Source organism: Tauraco erythrolophus, chromosome 8 (genome assembly GCF_009769465.1).
Source record: "Tauraco erythrolophus isolate bTauEry1 chromosome 8, bTauEry1.pri, whole genome shotgun sequence".
Classification (NCBI taxonomy): domain Eukaryota; kingdom Metazoa; phylum Chordata; class Aves; order Musophagiformes; family Musophagidae; genus Tauraco; species Tauraco erythrolophus.
The window spans coordinates 37,543,272-37,555,503 of NC_141472.1; the positions used below are offsets into that span (position 1 = coordinate 37,543,272).

At 39.3% G+C, this 12,232-nt stretch overlaps 1 protein-coding gene across 2 annotated transcripts in view; it reads right to left on the bottom strand.

Annotated features, from left to right (window-relative positions):
- Window positions 1-551: 551 nt before the first annotated feature.
- The window catches only part of ZRANB3 (zinc finger RANBP2-type containing 3), a 48,481-nt gene continuing 36,800 nt past the window's right edge, over window positions 552-12,232 (bottom strand). For both annotated transcript variants that reach the window (XM_086615337.1, XM_009992747.2), the window contains 8 exons: window positions 11,181-11,384; window positions 10,428-10,519; window positions 8,814-8,915; window positions 6,061-6,203; window positions 4,492-4,635; window positions 3,218-3,611; window positions 1,827-1,958; window positions 552-1,209 (listed from right to left, as the gene is read on the bottom strand). In XM_086615337.1, the coding sequence (XP_086471463.1) occupies window positions 1,111-1,209; window positions 1,827-1,958; window positions 3,218-3,611; window positions 4,492-4,635; window positions 6,061-6,203; window positions 8,814-8,915; window positions 10,428-10,519; window positions 11,181-11,384 (1,310 nt within the window). In that variant the 3' untranslated portion in view covers window positions 552-1,110. The remainder of the gene's footprint in view (window positions 1,210-1,826; window positions 1,959-3,217; window positions 3,612-4,491; window positions 4,636-6,060; window positions 6,204-8,813; window positions 8,916-10,427; window positions 10,520-11,180; window positions 11,385-12,232) is intronic.

Genomic DNA, 12,232 nt, shown 5'->3' on the forward strand with positions numbered 1-12,232 from the left:
CAGCTTATTTCATAGATTTTCTAGGTTGGAAAAGACCTTAGAGATCATCCAGTCCAACCGTCCCTAATCTCCCATTAAACCATATCCCTAAGTAGTTCATCCACCCTTTTCTTAAACACATCCAGGGAAAATTCAGCTAGATGTAGTTGAAATTGCAGTCATGTACTTCCAGAGAGAGATGTGTAGTGTACGGATGCGCTTTATAAGCTTACTACTGCCTTACGGCATTCAAGGGGTGGGAGAGAGGCTGATAAAGCATTAGAAACATCACCAGGACAGAGGGAAATGTGTTTATTTGAAGTAACCGTAAAGAAAGCCACAGAAACAGCCCAGAAGAACCAGCATGTCTGCAATCCTGTTGAAGAGAATGCAACTGTAGCATTTGCCAGAAACTACCTTTGAAAATTCGTACTATTTGTTGTTCCCTGTCATGAGTAAGTATTTAATACCAGCTGGTTTAAGTAAAAACAGATTTCAACAGACATTAATTCTAAACACTGACGTCCCGTGGGGCAGGCGCGGTGCCAACAGTGGGCCTTCCTGGCCAGCGTGAGCATTCCCCAGGCTGCTGTCAGTATGGTTGGTAGGTACGAGGCAGTTTTAGAAGAGGAGTCACTCACTCGTACTATTTTTTGTCATAATAGAGATCAGAGCCTGCGTTTTCTCCAGTAATTTTGATGTGTGAACAAACATAATTTAAGCTAAGATATCTTCTTGGTCCATAATATCCCAAATACAACTGAACTCTGTAAAACCAACAAAAGTTTCAACAGAACTTCCTCGAATTCTTGCAGCTAGAACTACTCTGCAATAGAAAACCAGTAATGCTTCAAAACTGCATCAAAGTTACACACAGAAATTTAGCTTTAAACCACAGGGCCATAAAAATATAACCATGATCACGTACCTTGGATGCACTCACCCAAGGCCCTCTGACAATCGGTGTTACAAATGATTTCTTGGTTTTAATTCTGTATTCTCTTCCCTCTACCAACAGCATGATAGACTACAAAGGTTTGTTTCTGTTTGTTTTTTTAAATCAGTGCATGGGGAAGACTATGTAACTATACTGGTTTCTGAGTTAGAATGGAACCAAATATCTTTTGCATTTTACATCTTCACAAAAAATTTGGTGATATCACAGCCGTACTTTGTAGCTGCAGAACGTCTCTTCATCTGGCTTCTCTCCTTGGCCTGTTTTGCAGTTCTCTGCGGAAGAGAAAGAGAGGGCTGTTCAGTGAGGATTGTTACTTGGCAACAGCCTGCTCCAGGGAAAGCATTAGCCCACGGTTACACTTCGCTCTAGTTTTGCAGTGGACAACATAATAAAATGGAAATGTTTGTTAAGGTGACGTTTTCCCAAATCCTGAGGAAACTGTTGTGTTGTAACAGTTTAATGCTTCCTTTCATCCTCACTGTATGGGATGGAGAGGCTGGAAGCACACAGGGCTTGTTCAGCTGGAAACAACAGGGCTGAGGAGGAACCTAATTACAGTCTTCTGCTGGAAAGAGGAGCAGGAGGTATGGGAGCCAGGCCCTCCCCAGGGGCACAGGGCAGCACTGCCAGAGCCCTGCTGGGGTGGGGCGGACGGACACGACATCCCCATGGGACACAGGAGGAGGTTTCACCCTGAGGGTGGGCAGGCACTGACTGGGCAGGACTGCACAGGGCGGTGCAGAGCAGCCCGCTCCGACTCTGACACTAGCCCTGCTCTGAGCCTGGGGTCAGGCTACAGCATCTCCAGGGGTCCTTGTGCCCAAAATACTTCCCCCCGGTGCACACACCACAACATCTCTGTGAGGATTGCTGGCTGTACCATACTGACCTCTCTGTGGCAGGGCGTACACAGCGTTTGAAGGTTTTCCAGGGAGCACTGTCCTCCTCCACTATAAACGGGCTTGATGTGGTCTACCTGCCAGAACTGGCCTTCTGTCGGGTTTGTCAGAATGTCATTCAACTGCAGTAAACAAAGGACATGGCACTGGAAGCGTTAGATATTCCTTCTGAACTACGTGTATCTTCTGCCATAAGAACAAGAAAAATAATTGGGCAAAGTAGCTCATTACAGTTTCCATCCAGAGAAGGAAAGGAAGCCTTGGCATTTTTTGTTACTCCCACTGGACAAGCAAACAACTGTAATTAGGTGGCATGTTTTCACCTAGTCCGTGGTGGACTGAAGCACGTCGCAGTGGATCAAGGGAAAACAGAACGAAAGGGTCAGTTTTCTGGACTGGTCCAGTAAGTTGTCTCCAACACCATTTTATCATCAAGCGCTGATACTGAAAACAATATCCACAAGTGAAAATGCGCAACAGCATGAAGAAACGGACTCTGGATTTGTGTTGGTCATGTAAGGTTTTGATCGAGACAGTGGGAATTGTAATGAGGAGCACTGACAGGCCTTGGGTGATGAAGCCCTGTGTCGGCTTCAACAAGTAACAAACACAACACGTGTTCTGCTCACTTGGCAGGCTGCAGGAAACCCTCACTCCACGAGACTTCTCACCTCAGTCCCGTGGATCTGCACCACCTTGTATTAAAAAGCCACAAGCAACAAGGCTGATCTCTGCATCTGACAAGCAACAGTAAATTACTTCTTTTGCAAGTTTCAGTGGGTGTCTACGGAATTTAAACCATTTAGAACCAGTAACTTCTGAAGCAGAATTTCAACTTCGCAGCAGAAAATTAAATAGCATTTGAGTTTCCGAATAAAAATACTACTTTACGTAGGAATGTTCTCCCTCCCTGCTCCACCGCCTGCAAGTCAGTGGAGAAGCAATCATCGCAACCGTGGAAAAATGGTGGTAGTTTGTAACACATTGAGGTGATACGGAGAGGAGCTGTGACAACTGGCTTTTGTTAAGCACCTACCAAACATCCTGCAAGTAGGATAACATAATACTACTAGACTACATCCATTATTAAATTGTTTCATAACCACAAAGTTTGTTAATAAGTGCATTCCAAGTAAACCTGGCTGCCACATTCACATCCCAAAGGAATCTGAATTCTAATGCCTGTGCCTTTCAGCAATGAAAAATGCATTGGAAGACATTGGGGTTTTTTTGTGTTTTAAGATCCTGTTTCTTCTATTCTGTTATGGGTGCTAGCTTAACCTTCCATCTTCAACCTGTAAGAACACTTCTGATTTCTCTCAACTGTCTCCTACAGGAGCACGCAGATTAGCTGTTACTGCTTAAAAATCGGTGTTATTACCTGCCCAAGCGGAAGGTGCGACATCCAAGAACTCTCCAGCAGTTTCTTCCGCTGACTCTTGGGAGCATCTCTGATGCTGAGGTAAAGCTCCTGGGCGTTTCGATTACAAAACTGGCAGACACCGTGCTCAATTTCAAACACTTTAGTCCTGAGGTAGCTCTGACTAGAGCGAATTGAGAAGTCCTCCTGGCAGGCATGAGAGCAGAATCGCGTGTCCCACGCGCGGGCCTGGCAGCCTGGGTCAAGCCGAGCTGTTGGCTGTTGACAGCTGAGACACAGTGGGTTCCCTTGGCTGTCCAAGGCTTGCAAATAGCCTTTGGAGAGGGAGGAGCCTTCAGCTTCAGTCTGATCTGAACAAAGAGCTGGCTGGACCTTTCCATGCTCCGAAAGCAACCTGTTTGCAGAGAACGAAGTACAGCTGTTAATAAAGGAGGCGCTCAGCAAACAATTCAGTAGGTTTTTATGCACCGTGTGTTTCCATTAGATCTCTCTTATGCTCTATATACCAATTTCAGTTGAAATACCCCCTTATCTTGCTCAGGTTGATGCCTGCACAATGCAATCCTCTACTTGGTTTATGTTTCTATTTAAACAAAATTTGACAATGTAACAGACAGATTTTTCTTTTGCACCTCTTACTACATTTACACATGTACACTGAATTATTAGCTGAAATGATGCTCTATTTATAAAGAAATGGTGGCTCCTATCAACTATGTACACATACAACTGTAAAATGTGTCAGCCCCCTCTGTAACAGAAGTAAAAAGTCAAAGGAAAGATCCTGTTTTCTCTATGCAACTTTCACAGAGACCTAGCAGTTTCCTGCTCTAACCAAGGTTTACCTCCAGGCAGGACACACACTGCTTGTTTAAGGAAAGTTTTTAAAAGGACATTTTCTGTCTAGAATTTTCATGTTCTTTTCTCCCTTTTTCTAAGTGTTGAGGCAGAATAGAAGAAAACTTGGTGTTACCAATTTGCTGTTAACCTCACAAGTAGGCCTGAGCTAACATTCTTTTTTCCTTAACTGAATCATGTAACTGTTTTCTTGTCTCATTTTAACCAGACTTAGTTAATTAGCAGCTGCATCAGTAGACAAGAGATGTAATCTAAATTGTTATACGAATAAACCACAGCTCATTAGCACTACAGCAAGTTTCCTGTCTAAACACTGTACTTCAGCAAGGTAAACGCTCATAGCAAATAATTTTGCCACTTGAAAAAAAAATCTAGAGAGCAACAGCTTAATCACCTTATTGCATTAATAAACTTACTTTGTGGAATGATCCGATTGTTCAACAGAAGCATTTTCATTCTTCAGACAAACCCCACTTTCTTTCGAGACGAGGCGAACGCTGCCCCCGCTGCTGCTAGCTTTGCTAAGGGAGGCGGCTGCTACATCCTCCTTGGTCACGTACCTAAAATAATCCAAAATTCTATCAATATTTAACAGGAACGATCTCCCTCAAGCAATATTCACTTCTGGCTGCAGCAAGATTGGTATAGCATATTCTCCTAAAACATCCCTCATTTCCCAGATGAGAAATGAAAAAAGGTTGGGATGACATACTTCACCATAATACTTCCATGTTACGTATCTGTTTGTAAAACCAGACTCAGCGATAACCATCAAACAGACAAGTTGTTATGTATATAACAGTACAAAAATGAAAGAAATTTGATATTGCCTGACAATGAAATCCAAAAGCCATTTTGTTTCAGTTAGGTGAAATCTCACTGATACTCTAGCTAATACAGGAAGCTTTACAAGCTCTAAAGGACTCCTTGCTCCCTTGGTATGTTTGAACTCACTTCTTTATTTTAACATATAAAACATCACTGCTCTTAAGTAAAACTCTTAAAATCCCTTCACTCTGATCGTTCTTCTGAAGACCACTATTCAGACAACTTCTTACAAGTATACCTCTCTGTACAAATCCTACACAGTACCTTACAAGGCTGCTGTGGGTTACAGTTTCTAACACCGTTCACAGTTAGATCTTTCCTACATTTTACAGAAGAAAACAATCTGGCAACAGGTTAGGAAACACTTGCTACCTGCTGGTTCTCCTTATATTACTGGAATGACAAACGACTGACTTGAATTCTTACCTACAGTCAAAACAGAGTCACCCTGGAGAATTTAACAGGAGGGACTGAGAGGAATAAAAAGGTTTTAGATAGTTTGCAGAGGCACCTTTGTGAGTTAACCTGTGTGCATGAGAGGTTTCGTGGAGAGCAATGACAACCCTGAAGGTGCAAATGTCTGTCAGGGAAGACAGCATCGGAAAAAGGAAAGAAAGTGGAAAGAAGGTAAATTTAGATTTTAACAAGTATTAAACATTATCCCTTTTCGGTGACACCCAGTGAGGAAAACAACAGTTTTGAGAAACGCCATCCACAGAACAGAATTGCTCAAAGGAAAAACGAGCATCAGGAAGGGTTGGGGTAGGCTGTGAACTATGAATAAAACATTATATCATTGGTGGCAACTAATGATTTATTTCTGCTTCTAAGTGGGAAAACCAACAAGATTCTTTAACCTTACTTTTCTGTTGAGTCCCTGAGGTCAGGATTTTTCCTCAAAAATCTCTGGCAAGTTCCAGATGTTTAAACATGCAGTGTAGCAAAGCCAGAACAGCTGCTGGATGCAGTGCACAGACAGGGAAGCAGACACTTCCATTCCAGCAGAGTTACTGACACGCTCAGTTGCCTCCGTTTGTCACCGTGCAACAAGCAATCGTGGAACCATCAGTTTAGTCTCGGAATCATTCCACTGACAGTTAAATATATCAAGCTTCCTGCAGCGATTAGCAACAGGAAAAAAATGAAAAACCACGTACCTTTTTGTGCTGCTGACCGCTGACTGCTTTTTAGACAACTCCTCTGCAGCATGAATAGGACTACAAAATATCTGACCGCTTTTTCTGACAATCTTCTGTTTCATTGCTGTTAGATGACTCCATTCTTTCACAAACCTCAGTATCTGGTAGAGAATGCTACTGTCAGCAGCATGACAGACACTGCACAGAACTATTTAATTATCATGAAAGAGTGCTATGAATTAATACATTCAAAACTGGATGATCAGAGGTGGTCCCTTCAAGTAATTTCTCCTACAAGCTGCAACCCCCATCCTCATCAGCTGAAGAACTCTGACAGCTTTGGCATTGACTGCCAGAATGGTTTTGCTATGTCTGTTGATCCAGAAGGCAGAAAATAAGGCCAGAAAAGGCCTTTCCTCATCTAAAGTACAGCGACACGAGAAAGGCCTCTTGATAAAGCCTCAGGTAAACATTTCTTGTGCAAGCAAGTCTTGGCTGCTGGGAAAAACTGACGTGCAAAGGAGTTTTCTTACAGCAGCCATTCTCCTGTTGCAGCTGGTCTCAGAAAAGTTAAGCTCACTCCCGTTGCTTGAACAGCATTTATAACTGGGTTTATGGACAACCTTTCTTCTTTCCTCTAACCTTCTGATACATGCTTAACTCTGGATTAACGAACTGTCGTGTACAGCCCCTAACGCCCGTGTGAAAGGTCTCGCTACAGGTAAACTGGAAGAGCTGTTCAATCCAACTAGGTGTTAGTCCATTTCTCAACAAATGTTTTCCAACTTGTAAAATTTTAATGGAATCACTGATGTTCTTTCTTTGAACTTATTAAATTCCTTTATAATAATGCAGTGTCAGAAAAACATATGTAATAAAAGTTATTATAGTAAATTAGCAATTAATGACATGAGAAATCAGATCACCCAATTAACTTAATAATGCATCTGTTTTTGTGGCAATACTGCTATCCTCTTTGCTGTGGCATTTCAGCACAGCACACAAAGATCTGACTAGCAAGTAGAGACATGCTTTACCATCAAAACAGTCAAGGACAACAGTTTTGAGCAGTTTAACCTGCCTTTCGTCTTCTTTCAGAGTAGTCTCAAACTGACACAACCTGAGAGGATCATCAGGGAAAAGTGATGAATTGCTTAACGAAATATTTCAGAAAGGAAATGGCAGCGATAGCACATTTTGCATTTAGAATTTAGACTTATTTTGTATTTAGAATTTGAAAGTGTAATAAAATAAAGAGGCTCAGAGGAATTTAATTTCTGGTACTGAATCTAATAGATTTTACATGCTGTGAACCCACAAAAATAAAAAATCAAACAACTTTGAAGCTGACAGCACCAGTATGATTAGTGGACTTTATAACCACAGAACAGTGAGGAAGAGAGGGAAAAAAATGCATAGGAATTTAGAATTTATAACATGGCTGCTTGCTTTAGGATGTGCATAGAGGAAAATTATTTCATCCCATCCTCATTTCTACAACAGAAAATAAATGGGAGTAACAATACGACAACTGAACAAGTGGCTTGGCATTATTTTTTCCCTCCGTTCCGTTTTTCCACTCTTTTCCCCACTAACTTGCAACTACCTACAGCAGTGAGTATCACACTGTTTCTGAACATGGACTATGGGGAGAATAAATACACTGTGCAGAAAGGACTTAATTGTGACTTCAGCTTTGTCCAGGAACAACTTCCATACTTCAAGATTACGGCAGCAATGATTTTCTCCTCAGAGTACTTTCATACGGCAAATGTAAAAGTGTACAGACGAGTCTCACTTCCTCAGAGTCGGAGCAGCAAGAAAGAAGTCAATGAAATGGAAGCACATAATGGAAACAGAAAAAAGAAGGTATTTCCTTGATTCTTTTTGGGAGCATTTACTACTACGGATATTCTAATCTAGCGGAGAAGGCTGAGGAACAGGAAATTCCATAAGGCAGTGCCACCCCTGCCCGTGAACATGGGATTCTTAACTGGCCTTTTCAGTCTATGAAATAGCTTTGAAATCCTTTGGCAACATTTGTGTTACCCGCTCACGAGCTGCTTCAGGAAACTGTTGGTTCAATCAGTCAGGTCTTACGAATTTAAGTTCCAATCTTGCTGCAGAACTGACCAAAAAGAATCAGTTTTGTTCCTACACGACAGAATCTGATTTTCCAAATTACATTTCTCTTTGAATGGAGAAAACAGTTAAGAAAACTGTTAAGCAGATAATATTGCACATCCAATTTAAATTCTGTATTTCCTTACTCGAGCTCTTGGGTTCACAGTGTCAGTGTTCTCCAGACACCACTATGAACGTGATCTTTTACTGACTCAATTGAAGCTACACGTCTCGGTGGAGCTGTGCCCTGCACTGCTTTGAACATTGTTAGCAGACCGAAGGAAGAAGTGAGAGTGGAGGCCTGCTCAGAACTGCTGCTCTGATAAAACCTAGCACATTCTTATTCATAACGTGTCTTGTTTAATTCATAACCTTTAAAATGCTATTTTGTTGACTTATGAATGTTGGTTACTAATCCTGTAAACGAGAAATTAAATGATGCCGAAATGTTAACAGGAGGCATGATAATTTGCCAAAGTCACAGACTGCATAATTAATATTCACATCAACATTTATAAGATCTGCTTGCATTAATGAAACTGCCTAGGTCCCAAGGTCTGGAAGTATTCTGCATTTATTTAAAAAAAATAAGTCAAAGCACTCCATATTAAACATAATATTACTGTGCCAGTAGAATCGGTTCTTACCAATGAACGATTTCGTTTATGCTGGAAAATCTCCGGTAAATCCTCCCAGTTATCCAGCTGTATGTCCAATGGAATGAAATTATGATTCAGTGGTTCACCATCCTAGACAAGCATAACAGTTTTGTTTACAGATGCAACGTAGCACAATTTAGAAAAAAAATAAAATTATCTGTTTCAAGTGAATTATCTTCCCTTCCTACTGAATTTAGTCCCTCAAGGTAAGATTTTTCTGGGGTGAGGGAAGCCACAGATGTATGATAATACCACAGATGCAAGAAACATGATTCACATTAATATATCTAAAAATAAACAGAGTGAAAATTTTAACTTTGAAAATATCTATTTTTTTTTCCTTAGCAAATATTTCCGACACGCAAACTGCCTTAAATTAAGAAACTGAAATGATAATCCTCTTGACTGAATCTCCACGGCAAATGAATGACTGTAGACTGAAGAATGTCACTTCATTGCAATTTAAAATCTGAACATTAGATTGTTGTTAGAGCATTGTTTATTATACTTGATTTTATTTGTTTTATAAATGTCTGAACAAGTCCTACTCCACTTAATTCTTAAGGAATAAGTTGTCCCAGTGGGAACATATGACCCAGGAACTTATTGATGATTCACAAACATTCAAGAGAAGGAATCAAAGCAGAATTCCCCAGCGCCTCATGGTTCAGCAGAAAGATTTTGTGCAGTATCTGACATAATGAAATTCTGATCCAAGCCAAAAACTCCCAGGCCAATACACAGTTGCCCAAATACCATCCAGACTGCATCTTTGTCTTAGAGTAGAATGCGTGAAGCTAGGAAGCACTGTGTATTTTAAACATATTAAACAAGTTTTCAGATACCAGAGGACACTTTTTGGCTTTTTGCCAGCTGTATCAGTTAGCCTAACAAAAATGTATTATCTCAAAGACTTGCTCTCAGTCATTTGTGATGTTTTGCTTTTTGCTCCTGAATGCACTGACACATTCAGCAGCTTTGAAGAAATCTTCTCAGTCAACTTTCCTATCCCTTGAAAGAAGGAATTGGAACGTCCTGATTCCCCCTTGAAAAATGACCTGGAAAATTACCAACTGCTAGTTTCTGTACTCCCATTACCATTGCAGATTAATGATGATGTGTTTTATTCATGAAGTTACTGACTTTTACATAGCACCAATGTCTAGCTGTCTGAAAACGTGGTGACAATATTTTATTTACTTACATAGTCTGTCAAGATTCACTGTCATTTTTATTTTAATTTTGAATGTTCTTCTAAGAAAATATTTTGTGATAAGACACTATAATGAAAACAAAGGAATCTTAAACAACTATCACTTGCATTTCTAACAAATGACCTGAGCATACACCTAATGTATTAGCCCCATTTCATAACCTAAGAGAAGAGTTAGAAGTTATATACCTAGGAAATTATTACTTAATTCCACTCAGAAAAAGAACTAGAATGATAAACTACCTAACTTTTGTGCACTTCAGCTAATACAAAAACACTGGTCTTTTTATATAAAGAATAAAAAATGAAAGTATACATACACATTTAATAGGACAATGTTTTACTTCATAATTTTAAAATGATAATAAACATGCATATTTCAAGTTTACCTTTGTATAGAGGTGAATTCTATCAGTATTCCTGCTTGCACAAAACATGAGACCGTCATATATCGAAAATGCGTCTGATTTATCCACATCTTCTATAAAGAGAAACAGTGTTGACATTAAAAGGTTTATTTTCTTCATTCATTTCATTGCCTACTCAGACATTAAAAATCATACTATACATGTTTTTAAGAAGTTATTTGTGAAATCTCCCAATTTGGTGCACATGCAAACACAGTTTTGTATGAACATTGTAAATATTTTTTTATTTTTTCTTCAAACGTCCAGCAATTGCGGAACAAAACCCAGGGGAATATATACCACGTGAGCATTCTGTATCTCATTCCAGAACAACACAATGAGATATACAGTTAAGCAGCAAGCTATTAAGATATTCATGTATTTTATTTTCCTGTTTCTTCTGAATTACCTATCATCTGTTTTGTCTATGGATGTCCTGAACGCAAGTAGATGCCATCATAAGTTTCAATAAAACCATACAGGGTCACAGTTGCCAATTTGACATAGTTCTTGTGTCAGCCAGAAACCCTGTATTGCTTCAGGAGTTGTATGGAAAGGCTGAGTTTATCCATCATCGAAATTCAATAAACATCCCACGTTAAAATGAGAAAGTCATGTGCTAGTGTATGTACTTCTGTCTATATTTCAAACGTGTAGGTTTTTATTTAAAGTTATTTTTCATGCCAGAGGCATTTAACACAGTTTTGCAATGGGATATAATCTTTCCCACTTTACCTTCTCTACAACTCTTTTCATTTTCTTTATTTTCAATTTCAATGGTTTCCTGTTTGCTTATTTCAACAGATTGCTGGGTCACCATTTCCCCAAAATCTTCTCTTCTGTCTTCAGCATTGCACACTGTGCTCTCTTCATCTCTTCTGGAGTCCTTTGACGCATGTTCCTCAGTCTGGCCAGTGGGAGCTTCACAATTTCTCTCAACTGTAGATGAAGAAACAAGAAATGCTTATTTACGCTACCCATACAAACAGGAACCTAATCAATACACATCTGGAGACAGGACTATGTAACTGAAATACAAACAAATTGCATTTTATTCTCTAATTGTGCAACCACTTAGGAAACTAGAGCTACCTTTAGTATTAGGAGAATAAACACATGGAACAAAGTTTTCCATTTATGCAATTTAATACACCTAGTTTAATGTCAAAATATATGCAATAAAATGCAGTTAGCAACTCTATAGTATATACAGTTATCGTATACCATAATCACACAAAGTAGTTTTCCAGGCACTAATCTATATCTGTGAAATTCAGAAGTCATCCTTACTTGGACAAACACAGAGACTTCAATAAAATTGAAAAAAGAAAGGAAAAGAACTTTACTCCTTCCTTTGCAATTGAAATGAAAAATATGGGGATAGAGTAATAAAAACGCTTTATTAAATTTCCAAATAGATGAAATAAATTCAATAAAAGACATCTACTCCGACCTGTTGGAGCACGAAATGCCATATTTTCCAGGTAATACCTCTCACGACAAATATACAATACCTAAGTTAATAGAACATCTATAACACATCATTTAGTTTTAACAGGTAGAGAAAAAGTTTGCCATTCAATTGGATTCAGAATAATCATAAACCTCAAGGAAAAGGAAAGCTACATTTGCTGCAAAGAAAACTGAGCATATAGTCTTCATCACTTAATTTACACCCCGTTAACATTTATCTTTATCTAAATTTTTCATTTGTTTTGAATCAGAATGATTTAAAAGATCTTTGGGGAAAGCAAAACTAAGAAGGATCACTTAACAGGTATCTGTTC